This window comes from Mustela putorius, unplaced genomic scaffold, assembly GCF_011764305.1.
Source record: "Mustela putorius furo isolate JIRA1106 unplaced genomic scaffold, ASM1176430v1.1 tig00000487_pilon_pilon_pilon, whole genome shotgun sequence".
NCBI lineage: Eukaryota > Metazoa > Chordata > Mammalia > Carnivora > Mustelidae > Mustela > Mustela putorius.
In genome coordinates, this window is record NW_025421399.1 from 6,865,311 (window position 1) to 6,889,809 (window position 24,499).

The following is a 24,499-nucleotide window of genomic DNA, read 5'->3' on the forward strand; positions in this document are numbered from 1 at the left end:
GGTTGCAGGAGTTAGGATGTGGACTAATCCTTTTGAGGAGCCATCATTCAGACCACTACAGGGGTGGGTCAAGATGATATCTGGTTTAAATCTCTCATCCTAGGTGTTATTAGTAAAGCTATTTGTAGGGTTCTAGACAAACAAAACAACTTGACCAAAATTTTTCTGCTCTGTTCTTCTGGGGGCTGTTTGAATCCCAGCCTTAATTGTTCCCAACAGTGGGCCTCTGACTAGAAAAATCGTAACTACCAGTTATTAGACACTAACTGTCTAGCATCCTACAAGGGTGATATTACTGGTTTGCTCTTGCAGGTAAGGAAACAGACTCAGATAGGGTAAGTCATTTTACAAGGTCACTCATAGTTTAGCAGTGGTTGAACTGGGAATTAAATCCTAGCAAAGATCAGCAGAAGCAGTGGTCATTGGGAATGCCTCTCCGAGGTGGGAACGGATGCTGTGCACACAAGTCCAGATTAATCTGAGGATTTTGTTGCCCTAAAGCAGCATTCATGAGCATAATTTCTGCCCTTTCTATGTTGACACTTTTATTTGGGGAGAAATCAGTGCGACATAGAGGCCAAGAGAGTAAGTGTTCCAGAGTCAGACAGACTGAGCATAATTCAGGCTCAGTTGTGTCTTAACTGTGTGACTCTGGATAAGTTACGGGTTTCAGTTTTATTCACTTGGGGGGACAGAGAAAGGGAGGAGACAAATAAGACCCACATTATGGAGCTGCCATGAGAATTAACTCAGGTAATGCATGTAAAGGGCTTGGAACAGGGCCAGCCAGACCTATGATAACTCAAAAAAAAAGTTAGCTATTTGAGGTATGATGCTTACTCGGAGTCCTACTAATTGGCTGCTCCCCTTAGAAATCTTTAAGTCTTTGAGGCCTTAAACTTGGTAACTCGGTCACCATTGGTTGCTGTTCTGTCTTGGGCTCCTTCCAGAAACAGAGCCTGAGACAAGGACTCGGATACAGTCCTATGGCAGGTGACCTCAGACAGTATGAGTGAGGAAGCAGGACAGAGAAACAGAGGAAGAAAAGTCAACACTGGGGTGTGGGGAGGGGCTAGCAAGCTCCAGACCATAAAGGTAATTGGATTTGATCCAGTTAAGATCTTCTGAAGTTTTGAAGTCCGGATTGCCTCTGGGTTTCACAGCATGCCCTGAATCAATAGTCTCTCATTTTCTCCTTGCAAAGCTTTTAAAGCAGTTAGTAGAAGCCAACCAACAACACAATCCATATAATTACCACTGCCTGTGCCTTTCAAGCACTGCATAGCCTAGTGCTCACTTTCTACGTCTGCCTCCTTCCCCACTGCAGAGGAAGGTCTGAATGACTGTACAGTAATTGTGAAGCTATGGGGTGTAAGGATTATCACCACCCTCCTTACAACCCCTTACAACATCACCTGTTGCTATCCGTCCAAGGAGTAATTTCATTTCGCAGGGCTGCTTTCTAGGGCCTTCTGACACCCTGTCTTTTCCTGGACTGGCCCTGAAAGCAGAGCCTGAGATAAGGATTCTAATTTATCTGGGACGTGACCCAAAGGAACAAACATTAAGGGACCGGAGAAAAAGTGAGTACCAGCGTGTACTGTTGAGTTGGGCACTTCTATGGGCAACTGGGGCTTGATTCCACTGGAACCTTCTGAGGAACAAGAAAATGTCCCTCAGAACTGTCTGCTTGAGGACCTATCAGTTGGCTTCCCTCCCTGATTGGCTGAGGGTTGTCCGAGGAGGTGATGCCTCCCCCACTTCGAGGCCTTTGGACATTCCAAGGGGGCTTCCACTGGCATCTCAACCAGGGTGCTGCAAAGCACCAGGGCAGAAAACGGGGGCACGTGTCGTTCACTTGAAGCAAGACACTGTCGACACAAAGTGAATGGAGTCTCAGTGGCAGCTGGAATCAGAGGTGAGGCCCAGGGGATGTGACGTTAAGATATAGGAGTGATAGGTACGCCATCTCCCAAGAATTCCTGTCACAATAAGCGCCACATGTGGCACACGTACCAGGGCACAGGTGCTGTGAAGGGCTTTGTCTGCTAAGGCTCAAGCAGTCCTCACGACTCCCTCCTGACCCAGCTGCGATTTCCTGTGGCTTCTCTCTCTGATCCCCCCCGCACAGATGTTCAGGCTTTCAGACTGAATTGTTCAGGAAGAGAAGAGGAAAAGGAAAGGGAAAAGGTCTACTGAGTTTTCATTTCAATAGCTACATTTTTGTCATGTCTATTTCAGCTTCACTTTGGGTCTTTTTCAAATCCATAGATTCTTGACATTTTTTTGTTGTTGTGAAATAGAGCACACATTATAAGAAAATGCATTAAAATAGACGTGTACAGGTTGGTAAGTTACACGGAGTGAACACTGCCAGTAGCCCAGACGCCCTCTGCATGCCTCTCCCCACTCACAAACTGCACCTCCCTGCCTTCACTACTCATTTAGGGGAATCAATTCTTTGCTTCTCTTTACAGTTTCACCGCCAAGTATGCATTCCTGAACACCGTCTTTAGTTTTGCCTGGTTTTGAATTTCATATAAATGGAATCATATAGCATTTATTCTTGTGTCGGGTTTCTTTTGCTCAACATTATATTTGCGAGATTTATCCTTGTTGGCACATGTAGTTGTAATTACATCTTCTATTACTAAAGAGTATTCCACTGTTTGAATATACCGTAATTTATCCGTTCTACAACTCATAGACATTGGGACTGTAGAAAGTTGAGGGCTATTACAGTTATGCTGCTATGACCACTCTTATGCTAAGAACATGTCTGCTGCTTCCCAAGTGCATGCAATTATGCTGAAAATGTGTAGGGATACAAGGACAGGGTCGTGGGGTTGATCCCCAGACTAAGGAGACAATGCCATAATATTGTCCCAAGTGGTCCTAGCCCCTCTTCATTCCCTTGAGCAGTGAGTTTCCAGCCTCCTACATTCTCTCTCCACACTGGCACTGTCATTTTAATGTGACCATTCTTGTGGGCATATCGGGATATCTCATTGTGATTTCAGTTTGCACTTCCCTGAGACTAATTAAGGTTGAACACATTTTCCTACATTTATAGATCATTTGGATTTCTTTTTTAATGAAATACCTGTTTGAGGTGCTCTGCCTGTTTTTCTAGGAGGTGTTTTGACTTTTTATTTATTAGGAGTTGTTCTCGTACTCTGATACTTAATTTTTTACTGTCTTAATGTTGCCTTCTGATGAAAACTAGTTTTAATTTTAAGAACTTAATTTGTCTACCTCTTCCTTTCTGGTGTTTTTTTTTTTTTGGGTGTATGTGTGTCCAGGTGAAGAAATATTTCCTCAACCTAAGGTCATATAAGTATTATCCTATATTACTATCTACCAAAGATTTTTCTCGTTTACTTCTGTATTTTGGTTTACAATCACCCAGAATCGTTTGTGTGTGTGGTATGAAATGAGCATCCTATCTCTCCCCACTCCCATGCATGAACATCACCAACTCTAGCACTCTCTACTGAAAAGCTGTTCTTTGCCTCACTAAACTGCTCTATCATCTTTGTTACAAATAAATGTCCATATACATGTGGGTTTCCTTCTGGGCTTTAGATTCTGTTTCATTATTCTACTTCTTTTTTGTGTCAATACCATACTCGTTTTAATAAGTTTTGATAACTGGGAAAGCAGATTTTCTAATCTTGTTCTTTTTAAGAATGGTTTAGCTATTCTTAACCTTTTGTATTTGTATTTGTATTGTTGGAATTTTAGAGATAGCTTAAAAAAAAAAAGAGTCAGCTTGTTATTTTCTTAAAGAAAAAACAACAACAACTCTGAACATGAGAGGGATATCAGTTGATTGATGTTGCGCTGAATTTATAGATCAATTTGGGGAGTATTATCATTTTTAGGATAGTGAGTGTTCCAAACAACAGATATCACCCTGTAATAAGCAACCCAATTTCTTAAAGAGATAGAGAGAGCGAGAGAGAGACTAAAAGACCTAACGACCAACTTCAATCAATTTTATGAAATTATGAGACAATGGAAAATCAATTAGATATCTGATATTAAAGAACTGTTTTTTAAAAACTTTTTATTATGAAAATTCTCAAACATGCACAAAAATAAAAAGACAATACCATGAACCCTCATGTACCCATCACCCAGCTTCAACAACTCAGAGATACTATTGTTTTTTATCTATATTCCACTACTTTTTAAAAACTGGAGAATCTTAAGGTAAATCTCAGATATATGTAATTTCACTCAAAAATATTTACATATGGGGACGCCTGGGTGGCTCAGTTGGTTAAGTGGCTGCCTTCGGCTCGGGTCATGAGTCCAGCGTCCTGGGATCGAGTCCCACATCAGGCTCCTTGCTCCACAGGGAGCCTGCTTCTCCCTCTGCCTCTGCCTGCCCCTCTGCCCGCCTGTGCTCTCTCTGTCTCTCTGACAGATAAATATATAAAATCTTTAAAGAAAAAAATATTTACATATGTGTCTCTTTTAGATAAGGATTTAAAAAAAGCGCCATAATACCATTATCACAATCCAAGGAAATTGTCAATAATTCCTTAATAGCGTCTAGCGTTAATTGTTTTAGGTGTGATAGTGGTTAACAAAAGACACTTCACTAAAATACTTACAAATGAAATGAGAGCCGCAGTCTGCTTCAAACTGATAAGGAAGGACGGCTGTTGGGTGGATGAGGCAGGATGTCCACAGGTTGATGGTAACTGGTGCTGGGTGACAGCACTTGATATTAATTACACTATTCTTCATATGTTTGGAATTTTTGTCAGGTGAGTAATGATAGTATAATTAACACAAACCTAAGCAGCACATAAAAGTTCAAAGATTTCTTTTAAATATACCTGTTAGAACCAGACACAAAATACACTGTAATAATGCCATTTAATATTTATTTTATCTTGTTTTTTAAAAAAATCAATAAATGTTCTAATTTCTTAAAGTTCAGTTTGGGGTTAATGTTCAATATTTGACAGTACACATGTGGCAGATTCTAAGAAGACTCCATCTTTCCTGATAAGAAAACCCACTTCAGAAAGGGTTAAGCCCTAAGGCATAAGCTGTGTTTGATCCAAATAAATCATGATATTCTCATTCCCTCAGGCAGTGACTGGCCTAGGGATAACCAGGTGACCCAGTTCTGACCAATGAAGTGTGAACACGGTTTCTCACTGGGATGATTGAGAAAGCTTTTAGTTTCCCAGTTAAAAAGGGAAGAGTTTTGGCCAGTTAACTCTTATCTCTTTGATTTTCTTCTTAACTAGAATGTGGACAAGAAGGCTAGAAATATAGCAGCCACCTTGTGACCACAAAGCAGCAAGTATAAAAATATAAGCCAACAAACCCAAGATGGTAGAACACAAAGGTATCAAGAGTCTGGGTCCCTAACTATAGAGGAAACATACCAGCTCTGGACAGTCTACGCCCACCCCTCTAAGACGTCTTGTTATGAGAAAACCAAATTACGATCTGCTTAATCCAATACAGTGAGATTTTTGTTTCTTGTAGCTGAACATATTTCTGATAGAATGGAATCCATTAAGAAATATAAATAATAAAAACTGAATTAAAAAAGCACCCCAAATGTTTACTTCGTAAGAATAAAGAGGCTAAAACAAATCTAACATAAGACAATCAAATTAGGAAAGGAGAATATTTATTACACAAATATTAAAATCTACACATTCTTAGCTGATGATATATACTTGACCAAAAAATCTTTTACTTTGGATATATGCATCATTTCCTTCATTGTGGTGTCTCTACTTCTCAGATGTATTAACCCATTCTCCAAAGTAGCTTCAGTAATCAAAACTGTGAACAGGATACTCATTTCATCATATCTAAGGAAAAAAGTAGTTCAACAAAATACATGAGCACAAATATAAACTATAAATTCACCATATTACCAGCTTCAATTACTTTAGAATCCAGCCACTTCCCAGAGGCACAAAACTCAAAAGCAGGGCTTGAGAGTTGGACCAAAAACACTTTTTAAAAGTATCTGAACCAGGGGCGCCTGGGTGGCTCAGTGGGTTAAGCCGCTGCCTTCGGCTCAGGTCATGATCTCAGGGTCCTGGGATCGAGTCCCACATCGGGCTCTCTGCTCGGCAGGGAGCCTGCTTCCTTCTCTCTCTCTGCCTGCCTCTCAGTGTACTTGTAATTTCTCTCTGTCAAATAAATAAATAAAATCTTTAAAAAAAAAAAAAAAAAAGTATCTGAACCATATACAAACTAAATTTTTCAGAAAGTTTCTCTAACTTATTGTAACAAATGAAAAGTCACCTCAACACATAATTTGGGGTAAACTGTATTTATATATATACACACACACACACACACACACACATATATATTATATATATATTTACATATATTTAGAAGAGATTTCTGTTACTCATAAAGAAACACATCATCAAAAACTCTGAACACATGGTTTTAGTGACAAGAAAGACAATCTTACTTTGAGTAAAGTTGTTCCAATGAGGACTGCACAGTTTCCATATAACCAGGCCACACAGAAATTCCATTTTCTAGTAATTCATTAAATAACCCTTGACAGACCTGAGGAAAAAATACAAACAATTCAAATATGAATGAAGTAAAGGAGCCAAAATGACTACCCTGTTTTGGGGAAACCACAAATCACCTTTTCCAGTCCTTAACACAGAGCATGAATTCTTTTAGTTATGTGATCATATCGTTTACAATTCATACACTGGATACTTACAAATAGCATACTTCCTCTAAAAATGAAGAAATTAAGCACTGCAAAGCTACTCTATGCAAATCTTCCCTAAGAGAAATTTTTATAGAACAGATACAAGCATTTTTGTCATCATCATTACCCTTTAAAACTCGAACAAAACAGATTCCATCAGAGAAAAACACGAAGTGCAAAGGGCTGTGCTAACTGTGCGCTCCTCTGAGAGCTGGCAGCTGAGCCCCAGGGTTACACCCCGTGTGGGGAAGAGAAGAGCGAGCCAGTAAAGGAAACAAAGGAGGAGCAGCCAGACAAGTAGGAGGAAAATGAGGAGAGTGGTGTTCCTGAAGCCAACTAAAGAAAACGTTTCCAGAGAATGGTTTATTTCAATGGGAATGCTGGACACAAAACCTGCCCGGAAATACAGAGTAATGAGTAATATTACACAATAAACTTTACTGTTTCCTTCACACGCAATGGTGAAGCAAAATGGCAAAAATTTTAAACACCCTTAACAACCCGGAGCTAAAACGCTAGAGCAGGATTTCTCCCCTTCTGCAGTGCGGATGCTGGGATGTTTAGCAGCATCGTGGCCTCCCTGAGATGCCTGCAGCACTCCCCTCCCCACCTGAGACAACCAAAAATGTCTCCAGATGGCCCTGCAGGGGAGGGTGGCTGCGGTGGGTGGGGGGAAGGTATGCCTGAGCTACAGCACTGTTTCTCAAACTCTTCAGGGAATACTGGAATCCCCTGGAGGGCCTGTCAGACACAGGTTGCTCTGCTGCATTACCAGAGTTTCTGATCCAGCAGCTCTGGGGTGAGGACCAACAATGTGCATTTCTAACGAGTTCCCAGGGAAAGACCAATGGGTGTGAAGGGACTTGATATTTGGGGATAGTTGAGAATATAAATATTTACACAATAAACGTTTGGTTTATTATTATTATTAAGATTATTACTTTATTATATTATTATATATTTGATTCATTATAAATATTTTATATTTATACATAATATAAATATATTTATGGATAAATATATTTATAATATAAATATATTATTTATGGATATAAATGGATATATTATTTATGGATATTTATGGATATAAATATATATATGGATAAATATATTTATATTATAAATATTTGCACAATAAACTTTGGTTTATTATTATTCAAATTATTATATTATTATTATATTATATTTATTATTGTTATTAAAATTATTAACAGACAAAAATAAACATCACTGTGGATTTTAAAAAGTGGGTGACAGCAAGAACATCTGCTCTTCCTACTGGAAGGCAGAAGAGAAGTAGCTCTGGCCCAAGTAAGGAAATGGGAAACCCTACGCCATGAAAATACGAACAGGGGCAGCCAATCTGGAAACAATCTCACTGACAATAGTGAAATTTAGGATACGTGTCCATTTTATCCCGAAATCCCATCTCCACGTATATAACCACCAAAACCCCTTATATAGCCCAGAAGGTTCTGTCCTACTACGGAAGAAAAGTTAAAAACAGAATGAGATATATAACATACTCCCTTCTGGTAAATTAAAAACACCCAGGAGGCTGCCACAACCCTAGGGGGAAAAGTGGATATGAGACCACCACCTTCCCTTCCCCGAGTGCACTCGCCCCACCTTCCCAGACCTCTCCACAGGAGCCTGAGGAAGAAAGTTGGGTAGATCTGACTAGTGTCCTCACTTAGGTGCTGGGTGGCTCTGAGTCACACAGGACCCAGGCATGACTACGGAAGGGGTTTCTGGAAAGAAACTAAAACCACCCTCCTGGCTTCCCAAGAGTGTTTAATTAGACCAGATAGATTAGAAGAATGAAAATAAGGTACAGGTCTAGAACCTGTACTTACACCAATAAGTATCAAAAAAGTGTTAGGTTAAAAATGTAAGCGGGCAAGAAATAATTCACTAGACATTTGTCCGAACACTTGGATTACCAAAACTCTGCATACTCACTTGAAAAGGCAACTGTGAGTAAGCATGACTTTAACAACAAAATCACTGAGCTGTATATAGCTTCTTTTATATACTATGCTTCATATCATCTACAATAAACCAGAGTATGTATCCATAGCTATTTAATTAAATTTTTTAAAAAGCAAACGAATCAAAATTTTACATGGTAAGTTACTAATTTATCTGAAGTAATAGTTTTATTAATTAATTAATTAATTTTTTTATTTAAAAAGATTACTTATTTATTTATTTGACAGACAGAGATCACAAGGAGGCAGAGAGAGAAGAGGAAGCAGGCTCCCCGCTGAGCAGAGAGCCCGATGCGGGGGCTCCATCCCAGGACCCCAGGATCATGACCTGAGCCGAAGGCAGAGGCTTTAACCCACTGAGCCACCCAGGCGCCCCAAAGTAATGGTTTTATTTTATTTAAAATCATGATACTAAAACTCATTTGACCCACCTGTCTTAATTCCACCGTTGGGCCTCTTCCCACATCCAAAGCAACCTTAACAGGGGCTAGACAGGGATGAAGTTTAAGTACCTACAGCAATTTAGAGAGAGGGGAAATGGGTAGCACATCTTGTTTAAATCTAACACAAGCACTATCAAACATAGGAGCTTCTAAACTGTAAAAATTGCATGTGAAAACGGAAGCTAGCTGAGGTCCTAAATCGTGTAATGATGTGTTCAGCTGGCTATATCCAGCTGCTCACTGATTTCTCCACTTAGATGTTCTGCAGAAGGAAGTTCACTTGATACTCTCTCATTTTCTGACGACTCCCTTTTCCCTCAATCCGAACACCCCTTCCTGGTATCATTGCTTTCCCTACCCAACCCCAGCCAAGGGGACTCGTTCTTCGAACTTTCTCTTGCCAAAACCTACCCCTCTTCCTACTCATCCATCCAACTCAACAACGGGGTGGCTCCCTGGTGCCAGAAACAGTTCTAGGTACTAGGTTCGTAACTCCTTACCCCTTATGGTGGGGATGGGGAGATAATAAACAAGTAAATAATATGCTTGAAGGTGGTAAGTGGTTTAAAAAAAGGTTGGTGGGGGAGGAGATAGGAAATGCTGGAGGGGAAGGTTGGAGAGTTTTTTGCAATTTTAAATAAGTTGGTTAAAGGTCTGAGGTTGACAGGTGAGCAAAGACTTGAGAGGTGGTTGTGGATCCTGGAGGAAGAGCATTTCAAAGGGGAGAACAGTGACAAAGTTCTGAGCGGGAAGCATGACTGACATTTTCTAGAAACAGCAAAGGGGTCCATCCTGTTGGAGCAGAGAGTAAGGGGGGGTGCTGGAGGAGGAGGTCAAAAGGGAATGGTTTTGTAAAACACTTTAGGGGCTTTGCCTTTTCCTCTGAATCAAACAGGAACTCAGTGGAGTGTTCTAAGCAGTGGGGCAAAGTTACATGCACCATTTAAAAGGGCCACTCAGTGCCAGTGGGGGGGGGGGGGGATGGCGGTGGCACTGATCAGAGTGGAAGAAGGGCAAGTGGAAAAGGGCAAGTTAGATTCAAGATATATTTTGAAAACAGAGTCCAATGGTTTTTGCTGATGATTTGGATGCGGGGTATAAGAAAAGAAAGGGTCCCTCATTTGCTATATATCCTATAAACCCCAAACCCTGGAATGATTCTATAATGTGACCTTCTTTATGGGCATATCAGGCTAAATGAGCACTGCATGACAAACCACTCAGCTATGCAAAGTGGTACTACAAATTCATGGTTTCCAAACTCAACATGTTCCAACTTTTGATTCTGGGCAGCTCTCTTTCACATTCAAGGGGAATATGAGCACTCTAAATTCTCGCCACTTAAACCTCTATTCCTCCACATTGGAAGCTAATCATCCTGCTTTCTAATTCCCTAAGGAAATAGAGGATATGAGGAAAACTTCCTCCAAAGCCTAACCAGCCCTGGTAGCGTATTTATATCTACACCATCATTTCTCTTCTCTGTGCTTTCTCAAGTAACTCCTTTTCAGGGCCAATCCCTCCACTGGTGTTCTTGATCCTGTCTTGACACTTCATGTCTCCTTCAAAATCTCACTCCATTAGTCATTTATCTTCTTTCCTGTGGCTTCAGTCCCTCTTCTCTCTTGATTCTGAGCCCATAAACATGGCCTTGACTCCGGCCCCAAGATAGCTCCTTGTGATCTAGTGAATAGCCACTTGGGGTCAGACTAGAAGCAGAGAGGTCAATACCACAGTCTTGGTAGTCTGACATATTCCTGCTTAACACTCTTTTTTTTTTTTTTTTTTTAAAGATTTTATTTATTTATTTGACAGGCAGAGATCACAAGTGGGCAGAGAGGCAGGAAGAGAGAGAGTCTGATGCAGGGCTCGATCCCAGGGTCCTGGGATCATGACCTGAGCTGAAGGCAGAGGCTTTAACCCACTGAGCCACCCAGGCGCCCCCCTGCTTAACACTCTTGATGCAAATAATTGGAAGCCACCGAGTGAAAGGCTCAGGGGCTAAGAATCAGAGATTGCTCTCTACCTGTCTGACAGGATCAAAGAGAAATGCCTCTGGGATTACCCAATAAGAATATCTTGCTCTATTCTGTGAGAACCTGCTTATTACTCCTGTGGCCAGATTCTAAAAAATGAACAATGGTAAAAGAACTTGCACTGAAAGAAATTTATTATTCACACTTTTGTGTTAAGAAACCAAGCCCACTAACATATGAGGGAAAAACATATCTTTTTAGCTTCCCAAGTTTATCTCTGAAAATCAAAAGCACCTTTCTATGAAGATTCTTCTTCCTTGTAAAGGAGTTGTCTGTGAGCTGGAAAGAATCGTAGAGGTAAGCCAGCACACCTCGGTCCAGATTTCCAGTAACAGATAAAACATATGGAACCACATTTTTTCGTCCATCTCGGCCCTTCACAGAAAAGTAAAACAAATATACAGACTCTGTTAGCAGAGCTCTCTCTTAAAACTACAGAGTCACAGAATCAGAACACAAACTTACAAATTCATTCTACAAAGCTTTCACTCTGGGCCAACCTGTGCTAGGCAGTGGACCCACAAAAATGGGTATGACATATTCCCTGCTCTCAGGGAGATTAGGGTGTAGATCAGTGAGTCTCAACTGGCTATGTATTAGAATTGCCTTGAATTTTAAAATGTAAAGGTTTTGTGCTTGGGCCCCATTCCTAGAGATTCTGAACTACCTGGATAGGCGTGGGACCTCAGCATCACTATTTTTTCAAAGGTTCCTAGGTGAGCATTATAATAAAGAGGATAATATTATAAGAAAGTCCAGCAGGGCCCTTAGAGGAAAAAATTGGTATGTTTAGGGATAGGGGTTTGGAGTATAATCTCTGGAAATAGAAAATTTTTATAATAAGCAAACCTCTTTTAAAAACCAGGTTTGAGGTATTTACTTTAAGGTTATAATTAAGAATATAAAATATACCATAATGCACAATATAAATCAGGGATTGATAAAAACACTTATTACTGCCTTTCTTTTAAACTGATAATCACCTCAAATTTTTTTCAATGTCAATCCTAAAAATTTAAAAGGTTTTGCATATAAACAGTTCTGCCTTCATTCTTTTTTTTTTTTTACTGTTATCACAGTCATCTGAACATTCACGTAATTCTCTAATACTTAAAAAAAAATTTGTCAATCCTCAACTTCTATTAATTATCCGTGATCTAGCACAGTCTTCATTAACACATATGTGTTATTTTATTATTATTATTATTGTTATTAAAGATTTTATTTATTTGACAGAGGGAGACAGCAAGAGAGGGAAGATGAAGAAGCAGGCTTCCCTCTGAGCATGAAACCAGACACGGGACTTGATCCCAGGACCCTGAGATCATGACCTGAGCCGAAGGCAGAGGCTTAATGACTGAGCCACCCAGGTGCCCCAGTGTTGGCATTTTAAACCCATTTTAATGGCATGTGGTACTGTAAAGATTAATGTGCAGTACTCTTAAAATAAGACAAAATCAGAAAGGGAGACAAACCACGAGAGACTCTTAAACTATTGGAAACAAACTGAGGGCTGCTGGAGGGGAGGGGGGGGGATGGGGTAACTGGGTGATGGGCATGAAGGAGAGCAGTGGGTGTTACATGCAACTGATCAATCACTAAATTCTACCTCTGAAACGAATAATAACTTTATGTTAATTGATTTTAAATTTTTAAAAAAGGCCATACACTTTCTGAAGTCTAGGATTCTAACTAAATTTATTAGTTGATGTCTTTTTTTTTTTAAAGAATTTATTTGACAGAGAGTGAGAGAAGGAGAGAGAGCACAAGTGGGGGGGAGCAGCAGCAGGAGAGGGGGAAGCAGGCTCCCTGCTGAGCAGGGAGCCCGATGCGGGACTCGATCCCAGGATCCTGAGATCATGACCTGAGCCAAAGGCAGAGGCTTAACCCACTGAGCCACACAGGTGCCCCTCTTTTTTTTTTTTTTTTTTAAGATTTTATTTATTTATTTGAGAGAGAATGAGTGCGAGAGAGCATGAGAGAGAAGGTCAGAGGGAGAAGCAGACTCCCCAAGGAGCTGGGAGCCCGATGCAGGAATTGATCCTGGGAGTCCGGGATCATGACCTGAGCCGAAGGCAGTTGCTCAACCGAGTCACCCAGGCGCCCAATTTTTTATTAGTTATCTTATTTGTATTTAAAATTAATCTACTTCCTCTAATGAGAACTACTCTGTTTATTTTCAAGTTCCAAGTACTTTTTTCACTGAGAAGACTGTATTAGTCACCAAATAGCACATAAATCTCCACGTGTGACCACTCAGAAAATCTAAACATTCAGATCTGGACCCGCTCAAGAATGAGTCAGCACAGAAGAGGGCTCAGCCACAATTCTATCCATCTACATGGCTTCTAAAACTTTGCATCCACAGGGCACCCTGAAAAATATTACAGCTATTTACAAAGTGCCCTGTGGGATGCAAAGGCAAAATTCCTTCTCTAAAAAAATTCTATCACCTGTTTAAATTTTTGAAAGCTCTGTTTATTTTAGGAAGTATATGAAGCACCTTTTCCCTTTGGCCAGACCGGAGTCTGGCCAGCCAGCTAGTGCATCCAACTGGGGTTGATCCGGGGCCAAACTTCTGGCCAGTGTGACTAGTAAAGAAGAGGACATTAACGTTGAAGGCCAGGCTTTCCAACTTTCCTCCTTCTCTGTGTTCTGGTCAGAGCATCTATTGAGGGGACTATTAAAGGGAGGGGGAAGCAGCATGTTCGCAGTCAAGTTCCCTAACATCTTTCTTCCCTTTTTCTTCCCCTTGTTCAAATACTCATCTAGAGTGTCTGGTGCGGGACATCTGGTATCAGTGATGATCTTTGCATAAGAATGGTAGGGAGTTTGGTTACATACAAGAAATGAAAAAATCAACATACTGAAGATACTGGGAGCCAGGTTTCTGTCAGAGAACAGAATTATAAATTTGGAAAGAGGTAAAACGAGAATAAACCCTGTGGCATTAGACTAGAACTTGAAGAACTGGTAGGAACTCCTAGTTTTTAATAATAAGTAAATACAGACACAGAGTTAAGTGTGTAAATATATACATATAAGTAATTGCTTCCAAATATTTCCTAGCTGTGTCCACAGAAAGGGCCCAGGAGCAATGATACCCAGTTGCAAAGAGTACACCTAGAAGCAAAATCTCAGATTTTAAATACATTTTCCTCTAATAAGAATTAAGGTTCCTTGGAGAAATGGCTGACTGTATAGCCAGACCAAGAAACAAGATCTCAGAATAATGAGTTGCTGCAAAAGATAGGAAGTGCTCATAGAATGATCGGGATATGTCAAAAGGTCACTGGCCAACTTTAGGACAATTTTAGCATCAAAACAAAAAAATGCTAGTAACAGATTCCAACTCATGGAGAAAAATAGGAATCTGTAAGCCCATAAAAAGAAAGAGAGCGAAAAGCTCACCCCCATAGTATACTGCTGATAAATAAATCTAAAAGAAACAATGAAGTAATAATAAAATTAATAATAATAGGGAACCTGGGTGGCTCAGGTTAAGTGACTGCCTCTGACTCAGGTCATGATCCTGGAGTCCCGGGATCGAGTCCCACATCGGGCTGCCTCCTTGGTGGGGGAGTCTGCTTCTCCCTCTGATCCTCTCCCCTCTCAAGCTCTCTCTCTCTCAAATAAATAAATCAAATCTTTAAAGAAAAAAAAATTAATAATTAAAAAATGATACCATTTGGCAACCCTCATAGTAATCACTGATCTGCCCAAGAATCACTAATGTAAGCTGCAACTGGTAAGTTAAAATGTGGTCAGAAACAAGTTATTTACTTGTCTTAAAATGTCTGCCACAAAAGACTTACCAATCACTTATTAATTAATAAGTACAAAAAAATCTGTCAACTTTACATTGGAGAAACCTGGTAGCACTATCTTAACCAAGAGATAAAAGTGAACATTACAAGAAACAAATATGGTATCATGTGCCTCCTGATATGATGCCCAAGACGAGGGCAACACCATTTCTATGGTATTCCTAGCAAAAATATATAAACCATGAGAATACATGACAGAAACTCAAACTGAGGGACATTCCACAAATTAAGTGCAAAGGCATACATTCTTCAAAAATGTCAAAGTCATAGGCTGCCTGGCTGGCTCAGTCCATAGAACAGGTGACTCTTGATCTCCAGCTTGTGAGTTCGAGCCTCACATTCAGTGTAGAGATTACTTAAAATCTTTAAAAAAGAAAGTCAAGGTCATGAAAGACAAGATAAAATGAACTATTCATTTGAAGGAGACTAGAATTATGACAACTATGTGAAATCTTAAACTGGATAATGGACCTATGAAATCCATTATTAGGATACTCGGTTACTTCTGAAGGATTACATGGATTGGATGGTAATAATGAATAACTGGCACATTCTTGATTTTGATGGCTGTGTTGTGGTTACAAAAGTGATTGTCCTTGCACTTCAGAAATACATACTACAGTATTAAGAGGTCATGGGGCCCTGTGTCTGCAACCTGTTCTCAAATGGCTTCAGAAATGATCAGTCAGAGAATCTGGGTAAAGGATGGATAGGAGCTCAAGGTAAAACATACGTGTAATTGAGACTCATTTCCAGGACACGTGTGTAAAAGTTCACGGTCTCCTAGATTCCATAGGGTCTCTATTGGCTCCTTTCCCCATGGGAAGTTGTAATAAAGTTGGTTTCCTTTTCGTCCCTCTTGGTCCTGACAATCACTGCTGCTGAAGTTAGACGGACTCATAGCAAACTGGAGAAGAAAATTTGTTTTATTAATTTACGAAACTAAAGATTAAAAAGTAAAGTTGCCTGAGACTTTTATGTAGCAACTGAATGAAACTGGTCAGGTCCCATATTAAAAACTATGAAGTTCAGTTAAATATGAGCAAATGTATTGCTAAAAGCACAGTTTTTAGCCTGGAAGAACTGCAGAGAAAAACTATAGGGAGTGATCTAGCCTTTTTTGGGCCAGTTAATAAGAAGGGAAAGTGACCATAAACTAAGAGGGATAGAGAAGAAAGTGTATACTCACCATTCTTATCCTCTGACGAGTGTGACTATTTGTAATTATTCTACTTAACTGAGTGGTTGTTTGAGGATTTTTAAGAATTGGAAAAAGGAAAAAGGAAAAAAAATTGGAAAAAGGCAAGACAATGGTGAGCCACAAATAAAATACCTATTTCAACTCTTTCCTCTCCAGCATGTACTAAAGCTTGAAAATAGATCACAGAACCATTTTCCAATACGGAGAATTCATGGACAGAGGCAGGGAGCAAAGGTTGAAGCTTTAAGGGTATACAAAGGTCAAACTCTACACCTGCCAGGAATGCCAGGGGAGGCGGCTGAACTCTATCTCAAATGCAAAGGCTTATCCATAAAAGCTTTTGAATGAGAAAGATATCAACAGATATCTTTACCAAGGTAACTTTTTATATGGAACAAAGAAAATCATTACAAAGAGGCTTTTAATCATACTTATTGATTTACTAGAGCTGTCTCTTACAAACATAACATAGCCCCACATCAAATAAAATTTTATTAATTGATTTATGATTTTATTTATTTATTTGACAGAGACAGAGAGAGAGAGAGAGAGCAGGAGCAGAGGGAGCAGCAGGCAGAGGGAGAAGGAGAAGCAGGCTCCCTGCTGAGCAGGGAGCCTGATGTGGGACTGGATCCCTGGACCCTGGGATCATGACCTGAGCTGAAGGCAGACACTTAACTGACTGAACCTCCCAGGCGCCCCAAAATTTCATTTATTGTACAGAAGTATTATCTCTGACACACTAAGACGCTTCACCTATTAATTATTAAATTAAGGGTACCTTTCTCCACCACAGGAGTCGATGACGTAACCAGAAATCAAGCCACTGGCCTGCGGTTCTTGCTGAAGTAAACCAAACCAGTGAAGCCTCAGTCTTCTCACCGATTCTTTGGATATCAGAAATATCAGACAGTTACTTACTCAAAGATTATAGAATTTATCCTAAAGTGAAAGTGACTGGTTCTCGATTAAATACAAGGCCAAGTTATCTGCCATTTTTGGGTACCTTTTAACACCATCAGGTGTCTGCTTAGTATCAGAAACAGGATGAAAACACACTCCAATCTGGGCAAGGCCAAAAGGTAGTCTCTTGTTTACCAGATCCAGGCAATTAACATAGTGCTCCAAAGCACCTGTCAGAAGATAAATTTGTCACTATGTAAATCTATTCTATAAACCCAAGTCATAAGGGTCAGTTTATAAACAAATTAATATTATAATAATGTTAACATAGCAGTACAAGGGGCACAGAAAGAACTATTCAGGCAGATCTTCATTGATTACGACTTAGTTTTCCCATAACTTTTTGGTTTGATTTTCAAATCTGCAAGAAAGTTGATAGTACATAAATACCTGTACTCTTCAGCTAGATTCACCAACTGTCAACATTCTGCCACATTTTCTCCTTGTTCACCCCAAAACATTTCAGCATGTGTCTCCTAAAATTATTCTCTGTATACCATTACACCATAAAATTAATCATAATACTGTAATTTTATATAACATATGGTCAATATTCTATTTTCTCCAATTGTCTCCCAAATGTCATTTGTTGTTGTTTTCTTTTTCCCTAATTAAGGCTCCTGCTCTGCATTTTGATTACTTCTCTTTAATTGCTTTTTTTATTTTTTTTTTAAGATTTTATTTCTCACACAGATAGACAACCAGAGAGGAAACACAAGCAGGGGAAATGGGACAGGGAGAAAACAGGCTTCCCACTGAACAGGGAGCCCGATGTGGGGTTCGATCCCAGGACCCCGGGATCATGACCTGAGCATGGTTAAGACAGACATTTAACCACTAAGCCACTGAGGTGTCTCATCTTTAATCTCTTTTATTCTGGAACATTGTCCCTGATTCCTCCCTCCTTTTCTAACTTTTAATGACTCTGACTTGTGGTTTCAGTCCAGACCAGTCATACTCGAGATTTGGCTGATTGTTTCACTCACTTGGGTAAATCATTTTTAGCAGAAATAAATACTACATAGTTGATGTGTATGTCTTCTTGGATTCTAACAGGAGAAAAATAGTATCAAATTATTGCATATTAATGAAACTGGTTTTGATTTGATTACCTGGTTAGGTAGTGAATATCCATTCCTCAACACTACCCTGCTCAACAATCTCCCATGCAACATTTTAGAATCCACTGATGATCCTGCTTGAATCAATTATTATACTGGGGATTACAAAATCACAAAATGGTGATTTTTCTGTCTTTCCTTCCCACATTCATTATGTAGCTTCTGTGAAAAAAATAAACTTTTTCCACCTCCTTCCCCTACCAGCAGCCTCAACGATTTACTTTTTTGATTAACACAATAAATTTTTAATTTTAATGTGTTATGGTCCATTACCATTAATACTTAATATTCAGTTTGTCTCAAATTTAGCCGGTGGAAGTCTCCCTCAAGCCAGCATCTGTGTCCTTTTGACGTGACTTCACCAGTCTTCAAATGTTTCTTTGCTTTCTAACACCATAAAACTCATCTTGTGCTTTCCCTGCCCCAGATCTGGGATAAGCCATTTCTCCAAGCACGGATTCATTTTAGAAATAAAAATGTGGGTACTAGGTGTGTTCACTGCCATTGTCATTACTTATAGGACCATTACTTATGAAGAAAGTTAAGAATAATGTTTTTTTAAAATTATGAGGTCATACTGATATTGCTGATTCAAATTTAACATTGCAAAGTTTATCCTTTTCTTCCTTCATATTTGTATCTCTTTTTTCTCACAGTGAAAACTCATTTTCATTACATTAATTTCATTAATTAACATTAATCCATTATTTGCTTTATTTTACAACATATTTTAAACAGCTTCAGAATTATAATTCCAACATTTCTATTTGGAATAAATCTAAGTTCAAGATTCCATTGTAGTTCTTTATGCACTTAGATTATGTCCCACTAAATGACAGCATTGTGTTTAAGTTACTTGAGATTTCTGCTTCTGGTAATAAACAGTAAATCAGCAAGATAGTAAAAGGTGGTCAAGAAACTTAAAAAAAAAAATCTGCTTCAAGCCTGAGCTATCTATCAAGGCAGTAAGGACTCGAGGGTCCAAAATATGGAGAGAAGGGAGGAGCAGAGAGGTGAGCCCAACACTTAGTGCTGCTTTTCTAAGTCTCAATTAGCAGAGCTGAGAAGCTTCGTGACATCTTAAGGGACTGGGAAGTACAAAAACTATACTTCCTGACTCCTCAAGGAGGGACCCTGGTAAACACCCCAGCCTTTCACTAGGGACACTCAAAGGGCTACAATTTAGCAGTAGAGATGAAAACCCTGAAGACCAGTCTCCAGTAAACTTAATCCCAATGCTCCCACTCTATGAGGCGTCTGGTGGCTCAGTCGGCTGGATGAGTGTCTGCCTTTGGCTCAGGTCATGATCTCAGTGTCCTGGGATTGAGCCTCACATGGTGTTCCCTGCTCAGTGGGAAGTCTGCTTCTCCCTCTCCCTCTGCTCCTCCCCACCACCTGTGCTCTCTCTCTCAAATAAATAAAATCTTAAAAAATGATAGCTCCCACTCTAGCTGCCTGCCAAAAGCAAAAAGTAAATCCTCCCAGAAAGAATAAACCACCCAGAAGCTCAATTTATCTCTACAATTTATATACAAATTACACAGAAGAGCCAGGAGAGAAGTCCAAATAACCAAAGGCCCAGAGAAAAACAAACAGATGTATCTGAGTTATTGGATGCAGATTCTTTAAAATGTGACTGGTGTTCAAGAAAGTTGATGGCAGGATGGGGGAAAAGTCTAACATATGTAATTTGTCACAGGACAGAGGAAAATGGGACAATAACTCTATCTGGGAATATAATGGCTGAGAATTTTTTTAAAAACTATTCATAAGTAGAGCTTTTGAGTTCAGTAGTTCAGACATGAAATAAAGAGAGCAAGGACCTTGGGAATAGAAAGTAGTAGCAAACTGGGTAATTCTAAGCTAAAGATTCTCTAAATAAGTGGTTTTGCGTTTCCTGAAGGAAAGAAAATGTCTAATATATCAATGGGTATTTTGATGAATGGACACTAAGCAAGCTAAGTTTCATTTGCCCCCCCCTTAAAAAGATTATTTTACTTATTTATTTCAAACAGAGAGAGCACAAGGGGCAGGGGTTGTCAGTGGCAGGAGGAGAAGCAGACTCCTCACTGAGTAGGCAGCCCAACATGGTGTTTGAGCCCAGGACTCTGAGCTGAAGGCAGGTGTTTAACTGACTGAGCCACCCAGGGGCCCTTAAATTTCATTTTCTAATAGGGAAGAAAAGATCGATTTGTTTTGAACATGGTAAAAAGCAGTGATTTAACTTGTCCCAAATAAAGACATCATGGAATAATTAAAATAATACAAATCAAAACTGTTACAAATATTCACCAGTTTCCTTTATTAAGGAAATTTTAAAAATGCTATAAAGTGGGTACTAATTTTCAGAGAACCAAGTTAAATTAGTGCCATTTAATTAACACAGTAAAGATAGCATTTTGCAAAGATGAGATGCTGTGATGGCAAAGCTGTATTATAAAGAACTTGCAATTTTTTTTTTTCCTTCAGAATCTCAGCGATCGTGTTCTATTTGACTTTAAAGGCAAATGATGGGGGTGCCTGGCTGGTTCAGAGGAGCAGGTGACACTTGATCTCAGGGTTGGGAGTTCCAGCCCCAACCTGAGTGCAGAGATTACAAAAATAAACTTTAAAGGCAAATGGTGCCCCATAAATTTCTGTGTATTCAGTCAAGAATCAGTTATAAAGCTTAATTAGTCCTACTTTTTTTTTTTTTAGTTGACACAAACATCACTTAAAGGGCTCTTCAAACGAGTGTGTAGATAGATACGTTTTCAGTATGAAAAATTGGGGGGAGGGAATTTTCTTTTTGCGCTAGAAGAATGAGCTCTTGATTAGCCTATTTTGTGTAAAAATTAAAAAGTTAACTGTGGAAGTATTTACCAACATCTTGGTAACGACGAACAAATGATTCACATGATTTAATTTACTCCTAATTCTAGGGATGCTCAATGGAACTGAAGGGTTGCCCCATGAAATTAAGAGCGTCACCTGGTCCTTCAAGCCAGATTCTTTAAGGAACAGTAACTATTCCAGAGACCACTTTTCTCCTTGGTAGAAACACTGTCAATATACCCAACTACTTCAAAAAGATGAGAACCAGATAATTTCCTTTTTACGTGATTAAAGGACCAGTTGCAATCCGCGAAATCTAGCAAGTCTGCCATTCCACCCCATCTATTTTGAAGCATGAAATCGTGAAGCATACCGTGAAGAAGGTTCTCCCGTAGTTTCCCAGAAGTTTTTAATAAGTTCTCAAGAAATGCTACTAGCTGTTCCTTACTCAGCTCTTTGTCTTGCAAGATCTCCCGTAGAGTTTCTGCTGAAACTAACCTGAAGGCACTGTCCCCAGGCAGCGTAGGGCCAGGCTCGTGATGGAGGGCATCTACCGGGAAGACCTGCTCCCTGAACACCACCACCGAGGACCACCATTCTGCTGCCAGGTTCTTCCGCAGCTCAACGCCCAAGGGGCCAAAGCCGGGGTGGCACCCGCTCAGAAGAGAATGTCGGCTAAGCTGCCGCTTGCTGCCACTGAAGAAATGCCTTCTCTGACAGATCTCTACCAGCTCCTCGGTCCCCTCACTGGACTCGGGGGCTTCGATCGGCTCGCTCCCCCGAGGCAGCTCCGCGTGCGACCTCACGGGCACTCCAAAGGAACTACTCCCTTCCATTAACGGCTCAGGCTGCCCCCCCTCCACTCGACCTCCAAAGCCAGACAACAGGCACCTGCACACTTTCTGGCAGGCCCTGACTGCTGCGCCAGAACGCATCGCCCGCGGGAGTTAAACAACGGTCTTCCACTAACTGGTTGACGCCGGGAAACCGCCACAAACAGGAGCCCGGGAGGCAACTGCGCACGCGCGGCGGAAGTGACCGAGCGAGAGGCCGGCCACACCCACGGAAGCGCGTCACCGTGTTCCGGTTGCAGCCATCGTGGGCCCGGCCCAGTTGTGAAGGCTAAAGCTGACCTCGTACGGTTTCTGGCCTCCATCAAGTTTGGCCCCCTCTAATTAGGATTTTAGCACCCCTTGAAGGTCATTCCCTTCTTTTCACGGTCATGCTGTACTGGAAGTCAGCTCGGCTTCTCATTTTTTTGCAAATCACATCAAAATACTTAAGCGTTGCCCAAATCATTTAAATGCACCTTTTCAAATTTAAGTGTTCGCAAAAATAAATCAGTTCCCACTAAAGTCTTAGCCCTTTGTGGTGGTTTAGAGACCCAGGCCTTAGCTGTACCTCATCATAAACGCTGCCGCCATGTTGCCTACCTACAGGAATGGGGATGGGGCTGTGTGACGGCAAACGCAGATGGGCTTTACAGAGTTCTCAGATGGCAGTGCTTCCACCGCGCACCCCCCCCGAATATTTTTATAAAGGAACCCTAAGATTTTAAGCAACCCGAGCAGTTCAATATGGAGGCACGTTAATAATCTCTAATATAAAGGCAATTTTCCCTACCACAGACAAACCCTTCTACATGACAAGATGGGATTACCTGTTTTAAGACAGATCCAGGATTACCTAAGCAGGCACTTGTGACCTCACAAATTTTCATTCACACTCAACCCTCAGAACTGCCCAATTAGTGAAAAACCGCACACCCCAGAGGAAAAGCCCATGATTCCTACTCCTAGCTCCCCTTAAAAGTGGTTAGGGTAACCTTGAAAAATTAATGCAGATACAAGCTAATAGATTCTATTCAACTACCAACAGGCAGTTTATGGAGGACAGCTTAGCAGTTAAATTTTAACTATTGTTAATTATTAAGTGTAACATGTTGCAGGACAGGCTACACAAGCACGTGTGCAGAAGTTTGTAGAACAAAACAAACACCAAAAAAACAAAAGCAAAAACAAAAAAACCCTTTAAGACCGTTTTGCCAGAGAACAATCTTGTTTTAAAAATTCCTTCTAAACTCTATTAAAAGCTGGGCTCCATTATCGTGTTTTCCAATCAGGAAATACACACCAGGGAAGAGGCCTATACACAAATAAATAAAAGCGAGAATGGGGAGAAAAATCACATTTATTAGTTCAGACAACCACAGGCTGGACACAACACACATGCTAAAAAGTGGACTGTCTTAAAACTTACTTCAAAGGTAAATAGGTAAATGTTTTCCACAGCCCCACAATCATTTCAATAAATGTTTACAAATTAAAAGGCCGTTAGACATTAAACAGTAAAATATGTAATAAATACTCCAACCTACCCCAAAAGCTTCTTATAAGTTAAAAGTCATAATGAATTTGACTAACCATGCTATTGAAAACTGTTCAAGTCACTGGAGAGACTGAATCAGTTTTCAATGTATTAGTCCTAAAAATACCACTTCCCCATCCCCTACCCCAAGCAAATTCTAGTTTTACATTTTAGAGATAAGGCATTGACACCAATTAAAGCCTCAGTTTAATAATCAGAATTTAAATGAAGCCTCATGAAGACCTCTCCTCTCCTGACCAAAAGGAACATATATACCAGACTCTCTGGGAAGACATCCAGACCTATTTCTAATCATTACTGAAATGAAGTATTAGAAAGGTTGGTGAGCCAAAGTTAAATCTAAAACACCCCCTCCTCCCATGACCTTTCTAGCAATAAAAAAAAAACCGCGTTGACCAAAGATGACTTGTACAATAGTCACTGTGCTTTTGGTTATGGTGCTTCCTCTTGGTTAAACATTAACTTTGACAGGATTTTGTTTGAATATGAATAGACCCTCCAGTTTGAAGTCCCCTAGAGTTCCCTGAATTATCATTAAGACATTCATGATTCCCAGTGTAACTACAGTTAAGTGCCCCAAGAGCCTGAAGACTACAATCTATACAAATTCAAACTTAGCTCTTGGCCAAGGATCTTAAAATGTGTGAAGTCTTTTAGCTTTGTTCACCATTTTGGTAATTTACAACAGAGCCAAGAGCAAGAATATAAACTATTCTGAAAAAGCAAGTTATTTGGAGCTTTAATGATAAAATTTTTGCAAAGGAATAAAGTCCATCCATGTTGCTCTCACACTTAAGCAGTTTGAGGGTGGGGCTGGCTATACAGCGGATTTCCCTATTTTAATCTCACTTCACCGTTCTAACAATTAGGCTATTAAATGACTCACCTGATGAGCCTTAATGCAATTTAGCCTACAACTGTAAATTTACTTAAATCTCATTTTAACCCCTGCAATATAAATAGATCATTCTAAGAAGTGCCTTCTGAT

General features: G+C 40.0%; 1 protein-coding gene across 7 annotated transcripts; it reads right to left on the minus strand.

Annotated features, from left to right (window-relative positions):
* Nucleotides 1–4,400: 4,400 nt before the first annotated feature.
* Nucleotides 4,401–24,401, minus strand: POLG2 (DNA polymerase gamma 2, accessory subunit). 7 transcript variants are annotated; one of them, XM_013054530.2, is made up of 9 exons: nt 21,497–24,401; nt 17,232–17,358; nt 17,007–17,112; nt 15,758–15,931; nt 11,432–11,572; nt 9,150–9,230; nt 6,470–6,570; nt 5,732–5,849; nt 4,405–4,718 (listed from the first exon to the last, which is right to left on the minus strand). In XM_013054530.2, exons 1-9 carry the CDS (start codon nt 22,056–22,058, stop codon nt 4,551–4,553), a joined length of 1,578 nt encoding a protein of 525 aa, XP_012909984.1. In that variant the 5' UTR covers nt 22,059–24,401; the 3' UTR covers nt 4,405–4,550. The 7 variants fall into 7 exon arrangements, with proteins under 7 accessions (XP_012909987.1, XP_012909986.1, XP_044936846.1 ...); XM_013054533.2 differs by lacking the exon at nt 15,758–15,931 and having other exon boundaries at nt 4,401–4,718; XM_013054532.2 differs by lacking the exon at nt 11,432–11,572 and having other exon boundaries at nt 4,401–4,718.
* Nucleotides 24,402–24,499: the final 98 nt, after the last annotated feature.